This window comes from Pteropus alecto, unplaced genomic scaffold, assembly GCF_000325575.1.
Source record: "Pteropus alecto unplaced genomic scaffold, ASM32557v1 scaffold114, whole genome shotgun sequence".
Classification (NCBI taxonomy): Eukaryota; Metazoa; Chordata; class Mammalia; order Chiroptera; family Pteropodidae; genus Pteropus; species Pteropus alecto.
The window spans coordinates 4,964,109-4,984,156 of record NW_006435793.1 but is presented as its reverse complement, the minus strand read 5'-3'; the positions used below and the strand labels follow the sequence as shown (position 1 = coordinate 4,984,156).

The 20,048-nt window shown below is 46.0% G+C and overlaps 1 protein-coding gene across 3 annotated transcripts in view; it reads right to left on the bottom strand.

The window, feature by feature from the left end:
• PAX5 (paired box 5) overlaps positions 1 to 20,048 on the bottom strand; it is a 169,566-nt gene that overhangs the window by 55,020 nt on the left and 94,498 nt on the right. For all 3 annotated transcript variants that reach the window (XM_025046549.1, XM_025046550.1, XM_025046551.1), the window contains one exon: positions 16,121 to 16,250. In XM_025046549.1, the coding sequence (XP_024902317.1) occupies positions 16,121 to 16,250 (130 nt within the window). The remainder of the gene's footprint in view (positions 1 to 16,120; positions 16,251 to 20,048) is intronic.

The window sequence follows — 20,048 nt, the reverse complement described above, 5'->3', positions numbered from 1 at the left end:
CACTCAAATTCTGAAAAAACAGCCCAAGCCCACAGACTCTGGGTCCAGCTGCCTCTCCTCGCTGGGGCTTTCCTGGAATTCATCACAATCATTTTCTCCTTTCTTTCAGTGGTTTCTGGCCTATGTGCAGCTGTCCTTGGATTTGAATTTCATGATGCCTCAAATCCTGTGGGAAGAAGTTGACTGTAGCCAGTAAGCGACCCAAAGGACAAGACCCTCCTAACAGCCAAAGCCAACCGATGCTTCGGCCCTTGTTATCTTGGATCCCTTTGCTCACTCCTTAATTTTTCAAACATTTCTGGCCACCTGACACCACTGAACATCTTTCTTTTTGGGGGGAATTTTCCACCTTAACAGTTTAGGCTCCTTAAGGCAGGAGTCAGAAGCTGACCTCCCAGCCTCTCTTGCAGCTAGAGGACAGGTACTTTACTGGCTCCACGAGGCAGACACACATGTGTGATCATTAATTCAGAAGCTAGTGACACAAAGAAGCGGATGCCTGTGGAGTCCATCTGCCGGGGTTCTAGTGGTGACATCTAGTGCCCAGTGACAGCCGCATGAGCTAAGGGCTCGTGTCCACAGGCCTCAGTGTGGCGTCTCCATAGGGGCGGTCTTGCAGGTGGCTCAGGTGTTCACGTGTGGCTTAGGTGTGGCATTGCATGGTCCCAGCAAGGTTCTGATGTGGTTCTGGTGTGGTGCAGGTGTGGTTCCCAACTGGGAAGTCCCGAACCTGGCTCTGCGGACCTCTTGAATATCGTAATTTACTTTAGAAAATCTCTTTTCTGCTTACGCAGCCAGAGAGAATTCTGTTGTTCTCAACCAAGAGCCGTGACTGCTACAGGCTCTTTGTCTTTCCCCAGCCGCCTCTTTCCAGACTTCTCCATGGCTTCCCCTCTCTAGCCACCCTTGTTCCCCAGAGTCGCTTCCTAGATCTCTGCTCCTCTCAATACTTTTCATCTCTACATCTTGGCGGAGTGACCCATCTCCTCCATGCCCATGACTTCCAAATCTGTACCCCCAGCCCTGACCCCTCCCCAACTACCCTCTGGACATTTCTACCTGGTCATCCCTGGGGCACCACCAAATCCGAGTATCCAAACCAGCTCCTCTTCCTGTTGTCTTGTCTCGGCTGGTGGCTCCGTTATCCATTCCGTCTCCCAAACTCCAACCAGAGGAGCCATCCTTGACTTCTGCATCTCACCTACTTCTGATACTTGACTACTGCCAATTCTATCCCTCAAAATTTCCCTCCATCCTCATCTCAGATGCCTGGGTCCAGGTCCTCATCCTTTCTCTACTGGACTTTTACAACCACCTTCAATGGGTTAGATCTTCTTGCAGAGATTCATCCTCATTATGTCCCCCTATGTCAAGACCCCAGAAAGATTGCTTTGAAGATGCTGCTCCTAATTAAAGTCCTCTGAGGCTCCCAGCATCCAGAGATTGTGATCCCGGGTCTTTGGGAGCTTCCATGGTATGACCCGTCCCTCATCTCCAGCCGTACACCTCACCACTTCTGGAACTGCTTGCACTTTCTCGCTCACTCTGCACTGTGTTTGCCTTTGTCCTGTTGTTCTCTCTGCCTGGTGTGCTCTCCCTCACCTGCTTTCCCAGCCTGGCTAATTTCTATTCATTCCAACCAGCTCAGGTGTCACCTCCTACCAGAAGCCTTCCTTGGCCACCTCCCCACAGAACCTCGGGAAGGCATACGTGGCCCCCATCTTGCTCCTATGACACCTACCATATGCTTCTCTCATTGTAGTTTTTCCTTTTAAAAACATTTATCGAGCACTTTTGATAGGGCAGAAACCTTGCTAAGAATCTTGTGTGCATTACCCCCATTTAATCCTCGCAGCAACCCAATGAGGAAAGTATTATTCTCATTTCCAGGTGAGGAAATTGAGAGTCAGAAAATTGAAGTGATCTTCCCAAGATCATCATCAGCTAGATGGTGGTGAGTCTAGGATGGGAACCCAGGGCTGTCTGACTCCGTGCCCAAAATTCCTAACGGTGAGCCTCTATTGCTTTACCCAGAGAATCATCTTCTGCATGTGCCTGGTGGCATAACCTTGGCCAGGTCACTTTGCCTCGCTGAACCTCAGTCTCCTCTTCTGTAAAAGGGGGATCAAGTATCTCCCTGCCACCCTCTTCCCAAGAATGGAGGGAAGATCTGAAAAATCACGGATGTAAAATCACTCGGTAAACTATAAATTAAAGGCTGGTGTACATACTAGATGGTATTAACACACTTTTAGGATTTGGTTTCACTGAACACTTTCCTTGCCCATAGTAGAATCAAAAACCTGCCATTTGTTCCTTGCTTTAAAGCGGCGAGGGCTCCCACTTTCCTCCCTGGCCCAGGTTGCCCCTAGAATTTTTAAAGTCACCATCCACCTACTCCCATCCCCCCTCCTAAACACAATTGTGACAGTCAGCCAGAGAAAGGAGAGAGGGGGTAAAAATCCATAAAGGCTTGGTGAAGTGGCGGCCAGTAGAATTCTCTAGCTCCTGACCACCAGTTAGTGACGTCAGGATTTATAACTGTATTAAATGGTGTGACAGGCAGCCTTGATATATCAGTTCCCCCTTCTTCCCAAATCACAGACAATAAAAGCTTTGGCAGTGAAAGTCATTCATCATCATAAAGACCCGAGACATCCCAGTCATCAATTTCACTCACATCCTTAATACACTGGAGAGAGTGCAGGAGTTGAGCACCTCGAAAAGGCGGGAGGCAAAAAACACGAAGGAAGATTGAACAGGAATAATTACAAAGGTCAAAGAAGGGATTCCACCAGGGGAGGGGTGCCACGGGCAGGTCTGGTCCCTGCGGGAGGTGTGCTCAGCCCACAGAGACATTGGGCAGTTGCTGGGCGTGCTCCAGGCAGCCCAGCTGAAACGGGCTGTGGGACTAGAGGACGGAATGGAGTGCTGGGGGGACAAAGAGCCCTACCCTGGGCTCTGTGACCCTAGGCTCAGTTCTGTAGGAGTCTTTTACTTCATCAGCCTCATTAATACAAAAGAGATTTGAAGATAATAATCAAACCATAGGTATCTTTTGGGAATCTACCCCCATATTAGTAGATGGCTATCTGTGCCAGCTGTGATCTTCTTTTGGGCAACACCTTTTGAGCAATTATCCAGACTGACACTACCGGTTGTGAAAGGTACTGTAAGACTGCCAGGTCAGCTGGGACAAGTCACTGCTTAGAGCCCTTAAGTACACCCCCTGACATCCCTGTCCCTTCCCCTGGACCTTTTGGATGCCCTCCCCAAATCCAGCCACCTTGACCAAAATGGAAGATAGAGATTCAAGAGAGGAGGAGATACACCCAAGGCTCCGTTAGGCGAATCCTCCCACCACAACCCACTCCGGTCTGAGAACCAGGCCAGCCCGATGCTCCCACCCCGGTGTCCTCTCCAGCACCCCAGAGTGAGTCCTTGCCAGTCTGCCCAGCACCTGGGCCAAGGCTCCCACCACTGACCACCTGGACTTTCACTGGTTTCCTCTTAGGTGCGCAGGGCAATGAAGGATGGGAAAGCAGGAAGCCAACTGTGTGTGGTGTGAAGAGCTGGGAGCCTAAACCGACTTGCTCCTGCAAAGAACCAGGACTTATCTGGCACCACCTTTCCACGGGTGCTTGACCGGACAAAGAGGAAGGAAGTCTATTTAAGAAAGGCAGTGACAATTATTTTCCTTTTGCTTTCTTATCTGAAAACAGAACAATAAAAGAGAGCTTCAGTCTAGGTGGGGAGTTGCTGGAAGTGCTGAGCCCCTTACACGGGACAGGGAATGGCCTGGGTAGGAGTGTGCTATAGGAGCTTAGAGCTCTGGGGTTGCCAGAGAGTCACTAGGTGGCCTGGCCCAGGTAAGAACACGCCAGAAGATACACAGTATGTTTCCCAAGAAAGAAGAGACAATGATATCTGTTGCTATCTGCCCATCCTTCATAGAGGACCTGCTGAGTGCTGAGGCCCTACTAGGCTGGGTATGTCGTCTGGGTGCAGACTGACTTATGGGGTGCCAGCTGTTGGAGAGTGAGTCAACCCAATGCCCTTCAACTAGATACCACCCAAGATTAAGACAAGCCATGTCAGGCACAGCCCCCACATGTGGCCCTGATCCACCCATCAGCTGTGTTTGTGGTTTCTTCTCCATATCAGGCTCTGCCTGACTCAGACCTCCTCTGGTCTGATCCCCTGCCTGCCACGGACACACCACGTTGGTGAGAGGCAGCGTAGCACAGTGGTGCTCTAAAATTTCACTGCGTTTGAAATCTGGCTGCACCAATTAGGAGCTGTATGACCTTGAGCAAGTTTCTATGCTCTTCTGTGCCTGTTTCTGCATCTGTAAAATGGGGATGATAAGACTAACTCCCTCATAGGGGTGTTATGCAGATTAGACAAGTTAACATATGTAAAGTGCTCAGAAAAAGGCCTGATGCCAAATGAGTGAGAGGCAAGTATTAGTTTTCACTCCTGCTGGTGACTCTGGCAGGTTTTTTGGATCCTGTTCAGGACTGAGATCAGCTCTTTGGGGAGAGCTCTTACCTTAGCCCCAACCCTAGATGCCAACCCCCCAAACAGGCTGCTTGCCACCCTATCCTTGAGATGGACATGTGACCCCATCCTGGACCTGGATGAACAGAGGCTTACAAAAGGCACTACAAAGGCTTACAAAAGGCAAACACCTCTCTGGATGGGCAAGCGCGGACAACACCAGGCGCCCCTAAGGGTTTTTGCTGAAACCAGCCTTACCAAACATGTACAGAAGGTCTAAGGGTGGACGAAGAAGTTCTACAGCTTCTCATGTAAAAAAAACTAAGGCCAATAGAGACAAATTAGAGAGAAGTTTTTTCCTGAGTTGTGAACATTGGGGGTGGCAGCAGGGAGGCAGAAGACCAGTAAAAGCTAATATATTTTGAGAGAAATAATAATTGTCATAACATCTTGCAGTCAAATGTCTCTTATGCTCATCAAAGATGTGTATGTGAGTGTGTGAACTGTGTCAATTACCTTGACAATAACCTAGGAGGGTGGGTTTTGGGGAAATTAGTAACAACCAATCATGGAGGACAGCCCATTTGTTCATCCATCCATCCATTCGGCAAACATCCCTGAGTACCTACTATGTTCCAAGCCCCATGGAAGGCTGTGCTGGGGAAGGCAGCGCTCATTCAGAACCTCATGATCTGAAGAGAAAGTTAGGCTGGGCACAAAGAACAATAAGTCAAGGCATAATGGGATAACAGGCAGGCTGATCCTGAGCCTAGATGCGGGGCACATCACTCTGTGGGGTAATTGAGGAGGGCTTTCTGGAAGAACTGGCACCTCAGGACTGTTCCCTGGAGACATGCCCTGAAGACACATGGCAGAGACTGGCAGCCTGCTGGTTCCTCAGCCCCTCATCAGGTGTCATGAGAGCCTTTTACAGGCAAAGCCCTACACCAGCTCACATTCTCCTTCCTGCTGGAGACACAGGACCTGAGCACCTGACGCAGTCAAGGTGACATGGGCTCCATCAGCTCAGAAGAAAGGATGCAGCTCCCTACAGCTTACAGGGAGTGTGCTTCACTACGATCCCACAAGGAGAGAATCGGCCCGGATAATAATTCCCATTGGGCAGATGTGAAAACTGAGGCTTGGAGAGGGAATGGGTGTTCCCTAAACCAGCAGGGAATTGTGGCAGAGCCGGGATGAAGATCTGTGATCCTGACTCCAAGTCAGTCCAACGCTCTTTCTGTCACAGCAGACTGACGCCACCTCCGGGCCAGTGACAGAAGCATCCTAAGCAAAGGAACCAGCAGAAACAGAGGCTTGGAGTCAGGATCAGGCATGGCTGAGTTGGAAGGCGGTTAAAAGACAGGCCTGGATCAGCTTCCACAGACCCCAGTGGCCACCGGTCTAGCTGTGCTGCAGGTGAATGTGAAAGATCTCTGTTTGGATGCCTCTGATGCTATGGAGCTTACTACCAACAAAAGCAATACAGTACAGGGGTTAGGAGAAAACCGGCTCTGCTACTTCCTATTATGTGAACTCAGGCAGTTTCTTTAAGTATTTGTTGGGACAAAAATAGGACCTATGCTTCATGGAGTAAAGGATTAAATGAACCAAAGCATGTAACAAATGCTCAATAACATTAGCTATCATTGTTATTATCTCCTGAGGCAGCCTATTCTACTTTCCAAGAGCTTAAACTGTTTAAAAAGTTCAACTTTGCACTATACTAAAGCTTGCCTCCCAGTGGCTTCTCCTGCTGGCTCCCAGCAGCCACATCTCCTCCCCCCACAGCCCTGAGCACAGGGAGGTAGCAGGCAGGTCCCAGGTCAGCTGTGTCTAAGCCAATAGCCCAGGGCCTCCCGTGGATGATAAGGTTCCCCACCCTCTCCCCTTCCTAGACTAAGTCCTTCTCTGACCGCAGCTCTGGGTATCAAATACTGAGAGGGATCCACCCCTTAGCCTGGGGATATGGACTTCCCAACCCATATAGCTCAAGGAAAGTTCATGATGGTTCATCTAGAACATTAGATGACACCACCGACATGCTGGGTGTCCATAAAACATGAAATAAAAATTTTAAAAATTGAACAACAGTGTGAAGAGTAAAAATCTATTTATAGGAAATCAACTATGTGTATATAATCTGATACTTTTTTTTTTTGCATAGAAAACGTTCTAGAGGTACATAATATACGACTTCAGCAGAATGGGTTAGGAATGGGGTGAGGAGATATAGTCACAGGTTGCTATATATACTTATGGACCATTTGAATTTATTTTACAATGAGCTTGTATTACTTCGTGATTAAAAAGGAATTAGAAAAGGGGGATTAGAGAGACAAAAGCAAGTTTCAGAGCAAAGCAGCCAAGAGCGTGTGGCTCCCCAGAGCAGCTTAGACATGGCGTCCTCCACAGAACGTCCCCCAGATCCCTCAGTCCAAGAGCAGCAACTGTTCCCTCCTCCAAGCCCTAAAAAACACTGGGCTTCCCCCGTGGTGTTTATCTTTCTTTTTCTCGTTTGTTTTGTTTTGCTTTGTACACGTACCCATGTTTGCCTGCCCTGTCAGACCAGGAGTGTGTTGAGGGCAGGGGTTCTACAACCCTCAAGACCCAGCCCAGGCTACATGACAGAGGAGCTGGACTTTAACAGAGAGACGAGTGAATGAGTGAATGAATGAATGACTGGTGGCAGCTCTGCTAACTGCCAGGTACTACAATTTGGAGCATTTTTTCTTCCTGATAATGGCAAGGCAGTGGAAATCTCGGACTAGGAGAACCAGCTATTTCCAAATAATGAAATCGCTATTTTAGTAAGAAGGATCACAGCAGGGTGCACTGGGAAGCTGGAGGCCCAGAAACCTTCTCGAAGGCTATATGGAAAGGCTGGCTTCCAAGCTGCCCACAGGTGTAAAAATCCGAGTATGATACCAGGAAAGCCATCCGGCTTTGTTTATTTTTATCCTACAAAACACAAGGTCAGAAACAACTAGAGTACTTTCTGCTGAAATTATTTTTTTTAATTGACACTACACTTTACATAAATATTAATTTGTTTATTCAACAAATAGTTCTTGGGAAAACTGTGCTCACCTGAAAGCAAATTATATTTTCCTTCGATGTGCATTTTAATTACAGAGATGCTTGAATTTCATTTTGGCTTTAAAACAATTAGATCTCCAGTGTTTCTGAACCTCTGAATATCCTTCCAAACACTAAGATTCCCAAATTCTAGGTTTCTATAGAATCTATAACTATGAGTCTATTTAACAATCCAAAGCCAAATATTTTAAACCCCAATGAGATTCACCTTGCATCTTTCTAGAATGCAAATAGTCTTGTACATCTGAAGAAAGTTCCAATCTGGGCTGTTGAGTTTTCCCTCTGGGTTGTGGTCCCTGAGGCAGGCCCATTCAGTTTGAAGAGGGTGTAACGTCATTACACTGGGATAAAGTGCAGCATTTTTTCGGGAGAACTCTGCACTCAGAGTTCTTACAAACTGAGCTGCTATTATAGGAAAGTCATTCCCAGCAGGCAGAACAGCCTGAGCAAAGGCCTAGAGTCAGGGATGGGCAAGGCCAGTTGGATGGCCTTCCTGGCTTGACGGTGGGGGTTTCTATTGGACAGGAGTAGAAATAAGAGGGGACGGGATGGATGGGGCTGGAGCAGGGTCTAAAGCTCAAAAGCCCAAAGGTAAGGTAAGTGAGACAAGCTGGCCAGGTGGCATCGGGGGCAAACAAGAGCGTACGGCTCATCTAGGGGGCAACCACTTCTCCGCTCTACCTGAGTGTGGCCACATGGGAGTGTGGGCCCAAGGTGGACAAGCCTTCCAATTTTTCAAAAGAAGCTAGACATTTTAATCTTTATGTTAAAATCTCCTGATTTTCAGGCACTTTTAAATTTAAATGTGATGATATATTGACAAAGTTCAAAGAATTAAAAATGTAAATGACATTCAGTAAAATGTCCTCTCCCTACATCCAGTTCACATGCTATTAAGTTCCCGAGCATCTTTCCAGAGTTCCTTTATGCACATGTGCACAAATACAGATTTGCATTCCCACTGTCTCTCTCTTCTTTCCACAAAAAGTAGCATCTGTACATACAATTCTCGCTTTTTTCATGAATAATGCATCTCAAAGATCTTTTCCTATCAGAACATAAAGCGCTTCCCCATTCTTCCCTACAACTGTACAAGTACTCCATTGTACAAATGAGCTATTCTTTATATAACCGGTCCCCTACTGATGGATGTTTGGGTTGTTCTCTGATCTTTAAAATGTTAGGGCTATTTTTTTTTTTTAAGTGTAAAAAACACTATGAAGACCAGATGATCTTTGGGCCAAATCACAGGGACACCAAATGCCAGTCAAGGGATGTTTTGGGCAGTGCCTAGGTCTGAGTTCAGAGTGCCAATGCTGGACTTCGCAGATACCTCAGCTTCCGGCTTGCCGGTGGGAAAAGAAATCACTTCAATAGAGAACACCTTCAGGTGAGTCCTGTTTGAAGCTTCTTTGCCTTTGAGGTAGTGAAACCCCTATCACCAGAGGTGACCAAGCCTTGATGTAGACTAGATCCCGGTGCTAGGTAAAGGGTCGAGCTACCTAACCTCTGAAGTTAGTGGAAATTAACTACGAGACTTCCTGAGGCTTGAGTGTGGGCTGGGCCCAACTGGCAGTGGAGAGAGAACGGAGACATGGTCGTACCCTCTCAGCATCTCACACACTCATTCATTTCTACCCTTAAAGGGCATTTTCTGCGACTGTGTCTTCTGTCAGGGTTGCCTTTCCCTCAAATCTTCAGAGGCTTCTCATCATTGGGATTTCAGGTCAGTGACACCTTTTTAGAGAAGTTCTGCTTCATTCCTCCATCCCCATCTCACTCACCACCTCTCATCGACCCTAGTCTCTCTACTCCCTCCCCCAGTTCGTTTTCTTCAGAGCACACACCATTATAAAATTATATTGCCCATTTTTTCTGTGTTTGCTGTGAATTGTCTGGCTCTCCCCAGCAGGTGAGCCCAGTGAGGGCAGGGACTGTCCACCATGGCCACCATCAAACTCCCAGCAAGGCACAGAGTGACAGTCCACTGAACAGTAACCACTGATATTCTTCCCCCTTTCCAGCAACTCTGAAACCCAGCAGCTTCCACAGGATTCCTAGAAAAACTCCCTGGCTGAGCGTGGTTACAGGGTATTATGCTGATTGTAGCTTTTATTGTCATTTTTCCAGCACCTTTTGGTAACCTGGATGCATAAGGCATTCCTCGTCTTTTTGCTTTTATTATTCATTATGATTTAACTCTGAGGTTATTGAGTTGGGTCTGATTGAGTCTCAAAATGGCTTATAAAAAACAGGTCAAAGGAAGTGTTCCCCATGAGAGATGAAAAACCAGCCTTCAGGGCAGTCTGGCACCCGGCCAAACTTTTTGGTACAAGAGTCCAGAAACATACTACCGTCATTTACTGAGGGTTTCCCATCTGCCAGGCTCTGTGCTAAGATCCCGCATTGTCGCTCATGTAATCACTGCAGAAAGCCTGGGAAGGAGTTTATCTGCCGGCCCCATTTTACAGACATGGAACTTGGGCATGGAGGCTAGTAACTTGCCCAAGGTCACCCAGCTAGAATCTAATGAAGCTGGGCCTCCAGCCAGGCAACCTGTTTTCTCCTGTTTTTAAGAAAAGCCCTCTGGAAATTTAAACTGGACTTTCTTAATTCATCTGACCATATAACGGCAGCAGGCTATGGAGGCCAGGGCCCTGGGCAAGCCCCAGTTCCAGAGGGATGGTCCTCGGGAGGAGGAGCCAGCAAGGACACAGGCTGCTTCATTCCTTTGTTCTCTCAGGCCACGGGTCAGGTGGGCATAGCTAGGAGCACGATTGCCAGGCCCTTCCCTGGCACCCCACCCATTGTCATCCCTGGCAGGTAAGCACAGAGGCTGCCCCAGCAGCAAGTCTGTGGCCCAAGGACACACCTGCAGATAATTAGTCCCAATCAGAATGAGCCCAAACTGCTGACAATGCAGGAACCGGATGGCCATGTCACTGGTTTGCAAATGGTGGGAGTTTCTGAACCGTGGCCCTGGCTGCTTGAGCAGGGGTTTAACTTAATATTTAATGTGGCACATAAAGGATGGAGAGAAATCGACTCGCTTTCTGATGAGATCTTCTCTAGGCAGCCCAGAGTGTGAGGGCCAGGATGCAGCAGCACAGAGGCCATCTGCTCTCTCCTCCCAGACCGCAGGCTGGCACACCCTGGCTAGGGCCTAGGCTCACAGTCCAACTGTGAGGGAAGGTAAGGCGTGGGGCTGGAAGAATCTCAAGCTCTCCCCTGAAGAGTTCAGAACTGTGTCAGCACATCCACTAACACTGGCGAAATTAAAGCCACGTGGTGACAGTAGAGCCCCACCTTAGCAGCTCTTGGGAGCATTTCTTCAAAGGGGTCTAATAGTTCTCAGTGGGGTCGGAAAATACTCCCTAGAGGGTGTTTTGAAAATTTGTGGGGGCTTTTATATGATTGAGGAGTAGTACTGGTTTGCAGTAGAACAGTCCCACTCAACAGAGAGTTTTTCTTTGTCCTGCACTATTGTCCTGTCCTGCCAAACATTCATGTAGGTGAAAAATCTGTTTGTAATTATTTGAATCCACAACTAGACTTCATTTGCATATAAATGTGAACTTGCAATTTCCATGATCAATATACACTGAATTTTCTAGGAGTGCAACTACCGTGTAACTCGAGCAAAGCGTATACCTTGTTTCATTTGGAACTTTGCCAAGAGTTGCTCACCTACTGGCAAAATCACGCTCCCTGTTTGAGTCAGTATGAATCCCTACGACCACACTCCTGCATAAGTCAGTTTCAGGCCAGTTGCATTTATGGTGATTCTGTTCATGGGGCAAGCCCTAGACCACTTCATTACGTCTCGCAGTTAGACATGCAGAGTATTTACTTATCAAAGTACACAGATTTAATTATAAACAATTTCACTTCCTTTTCTCCTTCATCTCATGGTTAAGTAGCGTTATTTCGATTTTATTTGAAATTAGATGTGAAGCTAAGCCCTATTTTTTATGAACTTAATTTCAGGAGAGTAGAGAGGGACTGTTAAGGTTTGCTATCTCAAGGGGACACTGGGTGGGACTGGGCAGAGAACCTCTATTTGAGCACAGCACACAATGTCCCATCGAGCAGAGAAAAGGACTGGGGATCTTCTCATCTGCCCTGCATGTGTGTCCTTGCCATTGTGTGTATGCCCTTTATATTTTTCACACCAGTGGGATTGTACTTAACATATTATTCTACGAATTGTTTATTTACTTAAAAATATATCTTGGACATTTATTCACATCAGCATGACAGCTCTACTTAATTCTTTTTAATGGCTGCATGTTATTTTGTTGTATGAAGGAGCCATAATTTATTTAACCACCTGCTATAGATAGACACTATGTTGTTTCCATTTGTTTGCCATTATAAATAATTCTGTAATTAACATACAGATGTAGGTGTCATTGTGCATTTGTGCAAACAGATTTGCGAGATAAAGTCCTAAATGTGCATATAAAAAGATTAGAGAGGGTAGGTGTGTGCATTTAAACTTTTGATAGATATTGACAAATTTCTCTCTAAAAAAGATTGCACTGATTTATACATCTATAATGGTATATGAAAACATCTGTTTCTCATACCCTCTCCAACACTGGACCTCAAAAAATATTTCAATCTTTGATAAGTTAATAGGTTTTTTTAAGCATCTCATGATTGTTTTAATTTGCTGTTTTAAAATTATGAGCCAGGTACATATTTTTTCATAAGCTGTTGAACAGCTGCATCCCCTCCCCATTGAATTTCCTATTTATATTCTTTACCTGTCTTTTCTAATGATTTTTTTTCTTATTCGATTTTAAAAGCTCTTTATATATTAAGGAAATTAGCTTTTTGTCATCTGTGTCCCACTTGTTTTCCCTCAATTTTGTTCTTTGTCTTTGGGTGTTTTTCCATACACACAAAAGATTTATATTTAAATAGCCATTTATATTATTTTTGTCTTTTGTATTTGGAACAAATTTTAAAAGGCCTTCCCCACTCCACGATTATAAAAAAATTTCTCCACTGTTTTTTTTATAGCTTTATTATGGGTTTTTTTTTTTTTACATTTAAAGTTTTTATCAATCTGGAATTAATTTTGAATAAAGAGTGAGGTGTGGATCCAATAGGCCCAATTACCCCAACACCATTAACTGAATGATTTTTTTCTCTGCTGATTTGAAATGTTGCATTTGTAAACATCCACATATCTTTAGACCTATTTCTGGACTCAAAGCTGTTTCATTTGTCTACTTACTTCAGTTTCAGTAATAAATAGTTTTAATTATTATAGCTTTATCATAAAGTTTTTAAATATGCTATTTTACTCATTTCTCTATTTCAGATTTTTTCTAGCTGTCTTTGACTGTTTATCCAGTATTTAGTGTCATTTTGACATGCTCCAAAAAAAAAAATAATCCTCTTGCTATTTTGGGATTGTTTTGAATTAATAGATTACTTAGAGAAAACTGACATTTCGATATTAAGTTTTCCTATTCAAGAACAAACTATATATTTCTATTCTTTTATGTCCCCTGATGGAGTTTTAAAGTTAAATTTACTCCTCAGCATTCTATCTTTTTGTTATTGGTAATGTTTTCTTCTATTATGTTTTCTAGATGGCTCTTGTTTACATACGAGAAAGCTAATGCTTATATTTATAAAATTATATAAATTTATATTTATAATTAGAATACTCTTAAATTTCAAAAGTCAGCATAATTCGGACTTCGTTTGAGATATTTATATTCTTTTTCTGCTCTATAACGTGACTTTAAAATGGATAGGTCAAAATACAAATAAGTCTTTGGTCTTACCTGAAAACTCAGCCCATACCCAGACCTGCCACTTGGGCCTACTAAAGCCTCCTGCAGACCCCTGGACCGCTAAACCACTCGGCAGGCTTTTAACACCAACTTTCCAGATCAGAGTATTAGACTCAAACTCCTCTCCATTGTGAGACAGATGAGAGAGCCGCTAGGTGGGCGTCTGTTTGGAGGAACTGCTGCCACTGAGCCCCCGCCTACTGCAACCATGCAGGAAGATGCTGAGATCTGATTTTTCAAGGGAAGCCAGAAATTCAGATTTTAACTTTTTAAATGTTCACTCAAATTCGTAAAAGGTCCTATATGGGCCCAACGAACCATATCTGGGGGCTGGACTAATCCTTTGGCCAACTGGCCATCAGTAAACTACTTTAGCAGAGAAAAGCCTCAGAAGTACAACCACAGTCTCAACATTTACTGGCTTCTTTTCCATCTAAACAAGCTTGTGCACAGATGGTAGAATAGAATGTCTTCTTGTAATCTGCCTAAACCCAAGCTTCCCATGAGCCCCAATCCTAACAACAAATCCTTCCTCTGCAGAGCAGTCGCCTCTGGAATCTCATTTGATCCTCAAAGGGCCCTAGAGACAGGACCATTTTACATACAGAGAAACTGAGGCTCAGGGATGAGTCCAAAGCCAGACCACAAGGAAGAGACAATGTCAGTATTAGCCCCAAGATTATCTGTGTGGCAGAGCGGTTGGCTGTACAGGCCCTTGTGTTCAGTTTTAACTCTACTGCTCACTGGCTGTGATCTCTGAAAAGCTGTGTAATTGCCCCGGGCCTCAGTTTCTTTGTGTATGAAATGGGCATGAACATAATAGTACCCGCCTCCCAGCATTCTTCTTAGAGTAAAACGAGTTTACCTAGCAGAGTACCTGATACTTAGTAATACTTGATAAAGTGACAGTTACTATTATTATTAACTAGTCCAGGCTTCTTTCCACTCTATCACCCCCACCTCCCTAATTATTTGTAGTTCCTTGAAAAGAATAAGGACCAGGATCTAGGACTGAGGGCCGGCTCCAACTCTCCCCGTTACCCCTTATATTAAGCCTTGAGTCATTGCCTCTCCCTGAGACTTGGTTTCTGCATCTGTAAAATGGGTGTGTTGTCAGAGGTCTTGCCATGGATCCTCATGGCACCAGCAGGGAGGACCTCATAGGATATCACTCTGACTGAGGCTCCCTGCACCTCTACCCCTGTCCCATTGGTGACATCTCCCTACCTGCAGGCTCAGCTGCCCTCCAGGCTCTTCCCCCATCTCAGGTAGACAGGGAACCAAGTCACTCTTGCCACTTGACTGACACGCACATGGTGCCAAGATCTGCAAACAGGGCCCCAGCTGCTTCTGCCTGAGGCCCATAACCCCAGTGCTACCAGCACTATCACCCCAGGTCTCAGAGCCTTGACCCCTTGTCTCATCCGGCCCCTGCCCCAAAAGTTCAAACTTGAGTCCAGCCTCCAGCTTCCCTAATGCAACCACAGCCCACCTGCATTTCGAAGAACCCCTATCTCTGTCACTACTTACTATGTCCTGCCTATTAGCCTACAGGGACATCCTGGTACCTCAGGCTGGACCCAAAAGCTCTGGCCCAAGTGCTGCTCTCAGCTCCCCACTATCTGTCTATATAGTATCTGAGACTACCTCCTGCCTGCCAGGTTGGACAACCTCCCAGGACTGGCAGCTCAGTCTGAACCAGTGCTACTGGAGCAGAAAGAGGTGTCTGTCTGGGTCCTTCCAGTCCAGCCCCTCCTGCAGCATCGAGCACAGTGGTGATCGGCCACCATGAGAGGGCTCTGAGAAATAATAGTGACATGTGTGGGGTGCTTCTGTATGCTAGACAAGAGTCTAGGCATTATATGCATTAATATAATTATTATTACATTAATTAACATAATAACTATATATTACATATTATTTAACTTAATATATATTTATATAACTAAGTATATCTTATGTATAATATAACTAAATACAATAGTTAATTAATTAATATAATAACTATAGGGTAGGTGTCATCATTCCCATTTTAGAAATCAAAAAACTACAAACCATAATTCTTATATAACATACCTGAGATTACACAGCTAGTCAACGGCAAGTTCAAATGCAGCAGTATTTGGGCCTCAAGGGCCCAAAGTCTTCATCTTTATACTGACAGCTAAAGAGGCTGACCCTGGGCCTTCCAGAAAGGCAGCAGCTTTGCATACACCAGCCTCAACCTCCTGCCCTTCTTGACTTGGACTCTGCCTGGAAATCTGAAATGCCAATAACAATCTGCCAGGAGGCCCACTCGTCCTCAAGGCTGGTGCCAACCGGGACTACCCTTCCCACGAGGGGGATAAATCCCGGGCCTCTGAACACTCGGCTCTACGCATAAGGGAGCCTGAAATCACCAGGCCCCCATGACATGAGGCTTCCCAGCCAACCCTCTCAGCATGGCATTTGCTTTCCTCCAACTTCATCAGAGCAATCTACAGCAGTTTCTCAAAGTAGCCATAACCCCTGGCCCCAGCAGTTTCCTGCCTGACCTGTTCCAGGAACTCAGCCTCATTAAAACAAAAATGGCCAGTCAAGTCCAAAGGCACCAAGAAGCCATTCTTCCCACCACACAGGCATTCTCAATCTCTCTCTCTCTCTCTCTCTCTCTCTCTCTCTCTGTTTCACTCCCTGACACATATCCCCCACACCCCGGGTGTCCTCACCTGTCACAATGGGGTAGGTCTGCGGCCCGGGCACGCTGCTCCCAATATCAGCAGGGGTGGGGCTGGTCAGGTTGGCCTTCATGTCATCTAGCCCTCCAGCCAGTGAGGCCATGGTTGAATATTCGGGGGTCTGAAAAAAGAAACAAAACAGTCAGCATTGAGACTCCAAAGCACCCCAGCCAAATGCCACCACCATCTTCTGGGCTCAGCCACCCAGCTGGGCTGCTGTGCCGGTGTTAGGAGGGCACGTTCAGCTTGACGGAACAAGACAGTGTCCAGAATCAACAATCTTGCCCATATACAGAAGTGGGCAAGGTTCAGTGCAGTGTCACAAGATTCAAACCCAGATTCTCTGTGGCCTGCAGGTTCCCCTCGCCCAGCCCCAGCAGCCAGAGGCAACTACCCTCTTCAATGTGGAGAAAGAGACACCGATAACCAAAAGCAAGGCAGAAATAAGAGCCTTGTTGCCAAGAGGTTAGAAGGAAAGGTTTCTGACTCTGTGCTCTAAAACCATAGACATAGAGTCACAGAAACAAGATTAACGGGAATTTGGGACATCATCCTATCAAACCCTCATTTCGCACATGAGTAAACTGAGGCCCAAGGGGAAGAAGGCTTTGTCCAAGGCCGACAGGGCAGAATCCTAATCCAGCAGATGGTTCACCATAACATGTCACCCAAAATTCAATACATCAGGCCAACTGAGGCACAGTTTGGCAAGTGTTTGTGAATTCTGGAAGCATGTAACCAACCACCTGCATGCTGAAAACTGTGGGGCGCATACATCTGATTTACCAAGTCCGTGCCAACCACGTGCATTTGGCCCATGAGTCATGCTCCTTTCTTTAAGCCATTTCGTGAAATCGGAGCTTGTGATGAGTCATTTCCTTGGCATCCAAGCCACTGTCAGAAAAGGTTGTAAAGATGCCACCTGGGTCTCCCTATTCAAGGACAGACTAAATTATAAGCATGAGTGACAGGTCTCATCTCCCACCCAACCCCCAAGCCTATTTTTTAGGTAAAGCAAATATTTGCAAATACCTAAGCCAAAGAATTTGGCTGTGCATGCCAAGCTCTGGCATGGGAAGTTCCCTCCAGGACCCTGGCATTGTCAATGGAAGACACGTCTCAGTCTGTCCAGAATTATGTCCTTGGCATACAGGGGCAGGGAAGCAAGCAGCCTTCTGAAAGAAATTGCAGGCTCCCTGGCTAGGACGATGAGGACTGAGCCATAGGCAGGGAAACCGGAGGAGCGGGCAGAGGGAACTCAGACTCAGGCACATTCTTGACACTTTTCTTCACAAATGAATTAAAAAGTGCTCTCTGGGCAGTTTAAATGCCAACCGGGAAGGATGGCAGCTGTGAGTCTAGCAGGTACTATAGGCACAGGACCCTGAGATGGGGTCTCACTGAGGACAATTTGTCCAGAGCTCCCAGGGCTCTTCAATTATCTTCGGTAGAGGCTGATTCTGAAACACAGAGAAGAGCACAGAACCGATGCCAGCCCAGGTTCTTCTAAGGGAGAAAGAAAAGATGAGGACACACCTCCCTGACATCAGGAATCACTACAAAGCTGCAGTAATTAAGACAGTGGGGGATCAGCACAGAGACAGATAAATAGACCAATGAAACAGAAGCAAGTCCAAAAACTGATCCATGTATATATGGAACTCTGATATATGAGAGAGGTGATGTACAAATCAGCAGATGAGAATGGACTCTAATAAACACTGTGGGGTAACCGGTTATCCATTCAGAAACAAGGGGGGAAAAGAAATTGGATCTTAACTTTACACCAGACACAAAAATCAATTCCAGGTGGATTAGAGGCCTAAATGTGAAAGGCAAAAGCATCTAATGTGGTCAGCTCTAGGTCTGGCCAAAAATCTTTGGGAACAAAGCCTGTCCTTTGTGGAAAAGGAAACAAGTGACCTTGGATACTCACACAGGATTCTTGGCCACTGTTAGGACAGTAGTGGTTCCCAGATATCCCACCTCCCTGTTTCTATGCCTCCTCCTCCAGGAAGCCCTTCTTGACTACCACTCCCCAGGCCCCAGGAGGCAGGAATCTTGCTTTCATTCTATTCACCCCACCAAATGGTGCCAGCACATTACCTCATGACCATGTCAAAAGCTCACATTTACCAATCGCTTACTCTATGTCAGGAGCTTTACTGGTATTATCCTGTTTAATCCTCACAATCACTCCATGAAATAGGTTCTGTTTTCCCCATTTTACAGATGAAGAAACTGAGAGGGTTACATAGCTTCTAGGTATCAGAGCCAGGATTCAAACCCAGGTCCGTCTGACTCCAAAGTCTTGACAATTACCCTAATTATTTTCATACCGCAGTGCATCCTGACCCTTTAACAGATGTGGAATCAATTTGCTAGTACCAGCATTCTAAAAATTGAAATGAGAATGAACTAGAACAGGAAATAGCCAAGGGTCTCACACATAGAAAGAGTAAGTCCTGCTCGTGAATATTTGTTTCACGTATAAGTAGATATGTAGGTAGGTACTAGGTGAAGATGAAAATATTTTTCTTGCTATAGGTCATGACCAGCACAGTCTTCGTTTCATGCAGGAGGGAGCTACTGGGAAAAGGTCACTATCTAGACTTCATCCTCCATAGAGTGGGACTTGGCCGTGGCATTAGCCCGCTAATTCACTCTAAGAAGGAACTGGAACTCAAACTCACTGGAAGTTGCTCCTTCAGTGCACTGCCATGTGCAAAGACAGAGGCGAAAATGCCTCTAAAGAGGGTCTCTTCTCAGATGGCACCCTCTGGAGTTTATGGGACCCTGGGGGTGGGGATGGTGCCTCCCTCCTCTCTGTTCCTGAGTACCCTAGTGGAAGCCTGATTATAGTGGCTGTTCGGTGTTTATTGAGCCTCTCTGGCATGCAAGATGGCACGTGAAGACTAGAACAAGAGCTCAGAGCCATTAATTTACACAGGGCGGGAAGTGGTCAGGAAAGATTTCTTGGGGCAGGCTTTATTTTGCCTGGGTTTGAGCAGCCTCTGACCCCCAGAGCTCAGAAGTAAGAGGACAGGATCCAGAAACAGGGCACGTGCCAATAATTGGAGGAGGCGAAAGTAGAAGAGGTGAAGAAGAAAAGGTCAAAAAGCTGGGACTCAACTGTGCAAGGCTTGCACAATGAACATATGGATGAAAAAATGAATAAGTGATTCTTAGGAGAACCAAGCAGCATCTCAGCCAAGAGTCAGCATCCTTGTACTCCTCCCCACTCCACCGCCAGGCCTGCCCACTTCCTCGACTTCAGGTTGGACCACTATGTGTACAGGGGTCCAAAAGCCAGTTGCCCAACCACTAATGGCTGCCAGAAGGTAAAGTGGACTTCCCTAAAGATCTAGGGCTGGCCTGAGCCCAGCCTCTCTTCTTCAGTAGGATTGTACAGCTCTTACTCTACTCCCACATGAACCAGGGGATACTGTCATTTTGTTCTGATGTGTGATTATTCCCTAAGTCCTCATCACTGTCTGTTCCTGTGAGCTGTCTGTGATTTTTAAAAGCAGTGGAATTCTCCCCAGTCTGTTTTCCTGGGCTCCTCGAAACCTTGTTATACTGGCTGCTCCTCAGCCCCTCCAGGCAGTGTCCTATCTCTGCCTGGAGGGCCCCTCTCATGCACTCACTTAGTCAACTCCTACACTGTCCACAACACCCAGCTCAAATGCCACCTCCGCAGTGAAGCCATTCTTGGGTTCCCCACTCCTACGAAAAAAATCATGACTCCCTTATCTGTGCTTTCATACTTGACTACATTTTGCACAGACCTCCATTATCCTACTTCCCACTACATATAATGGCAGTTTGTCTATCTCTCTCCAGGTTCCCTTGAAAGCATGGAGCATGGAGCATCCCTAGAGCCCCCTAAGTGCTTGTTGAATGAGTAAATGTATGACTT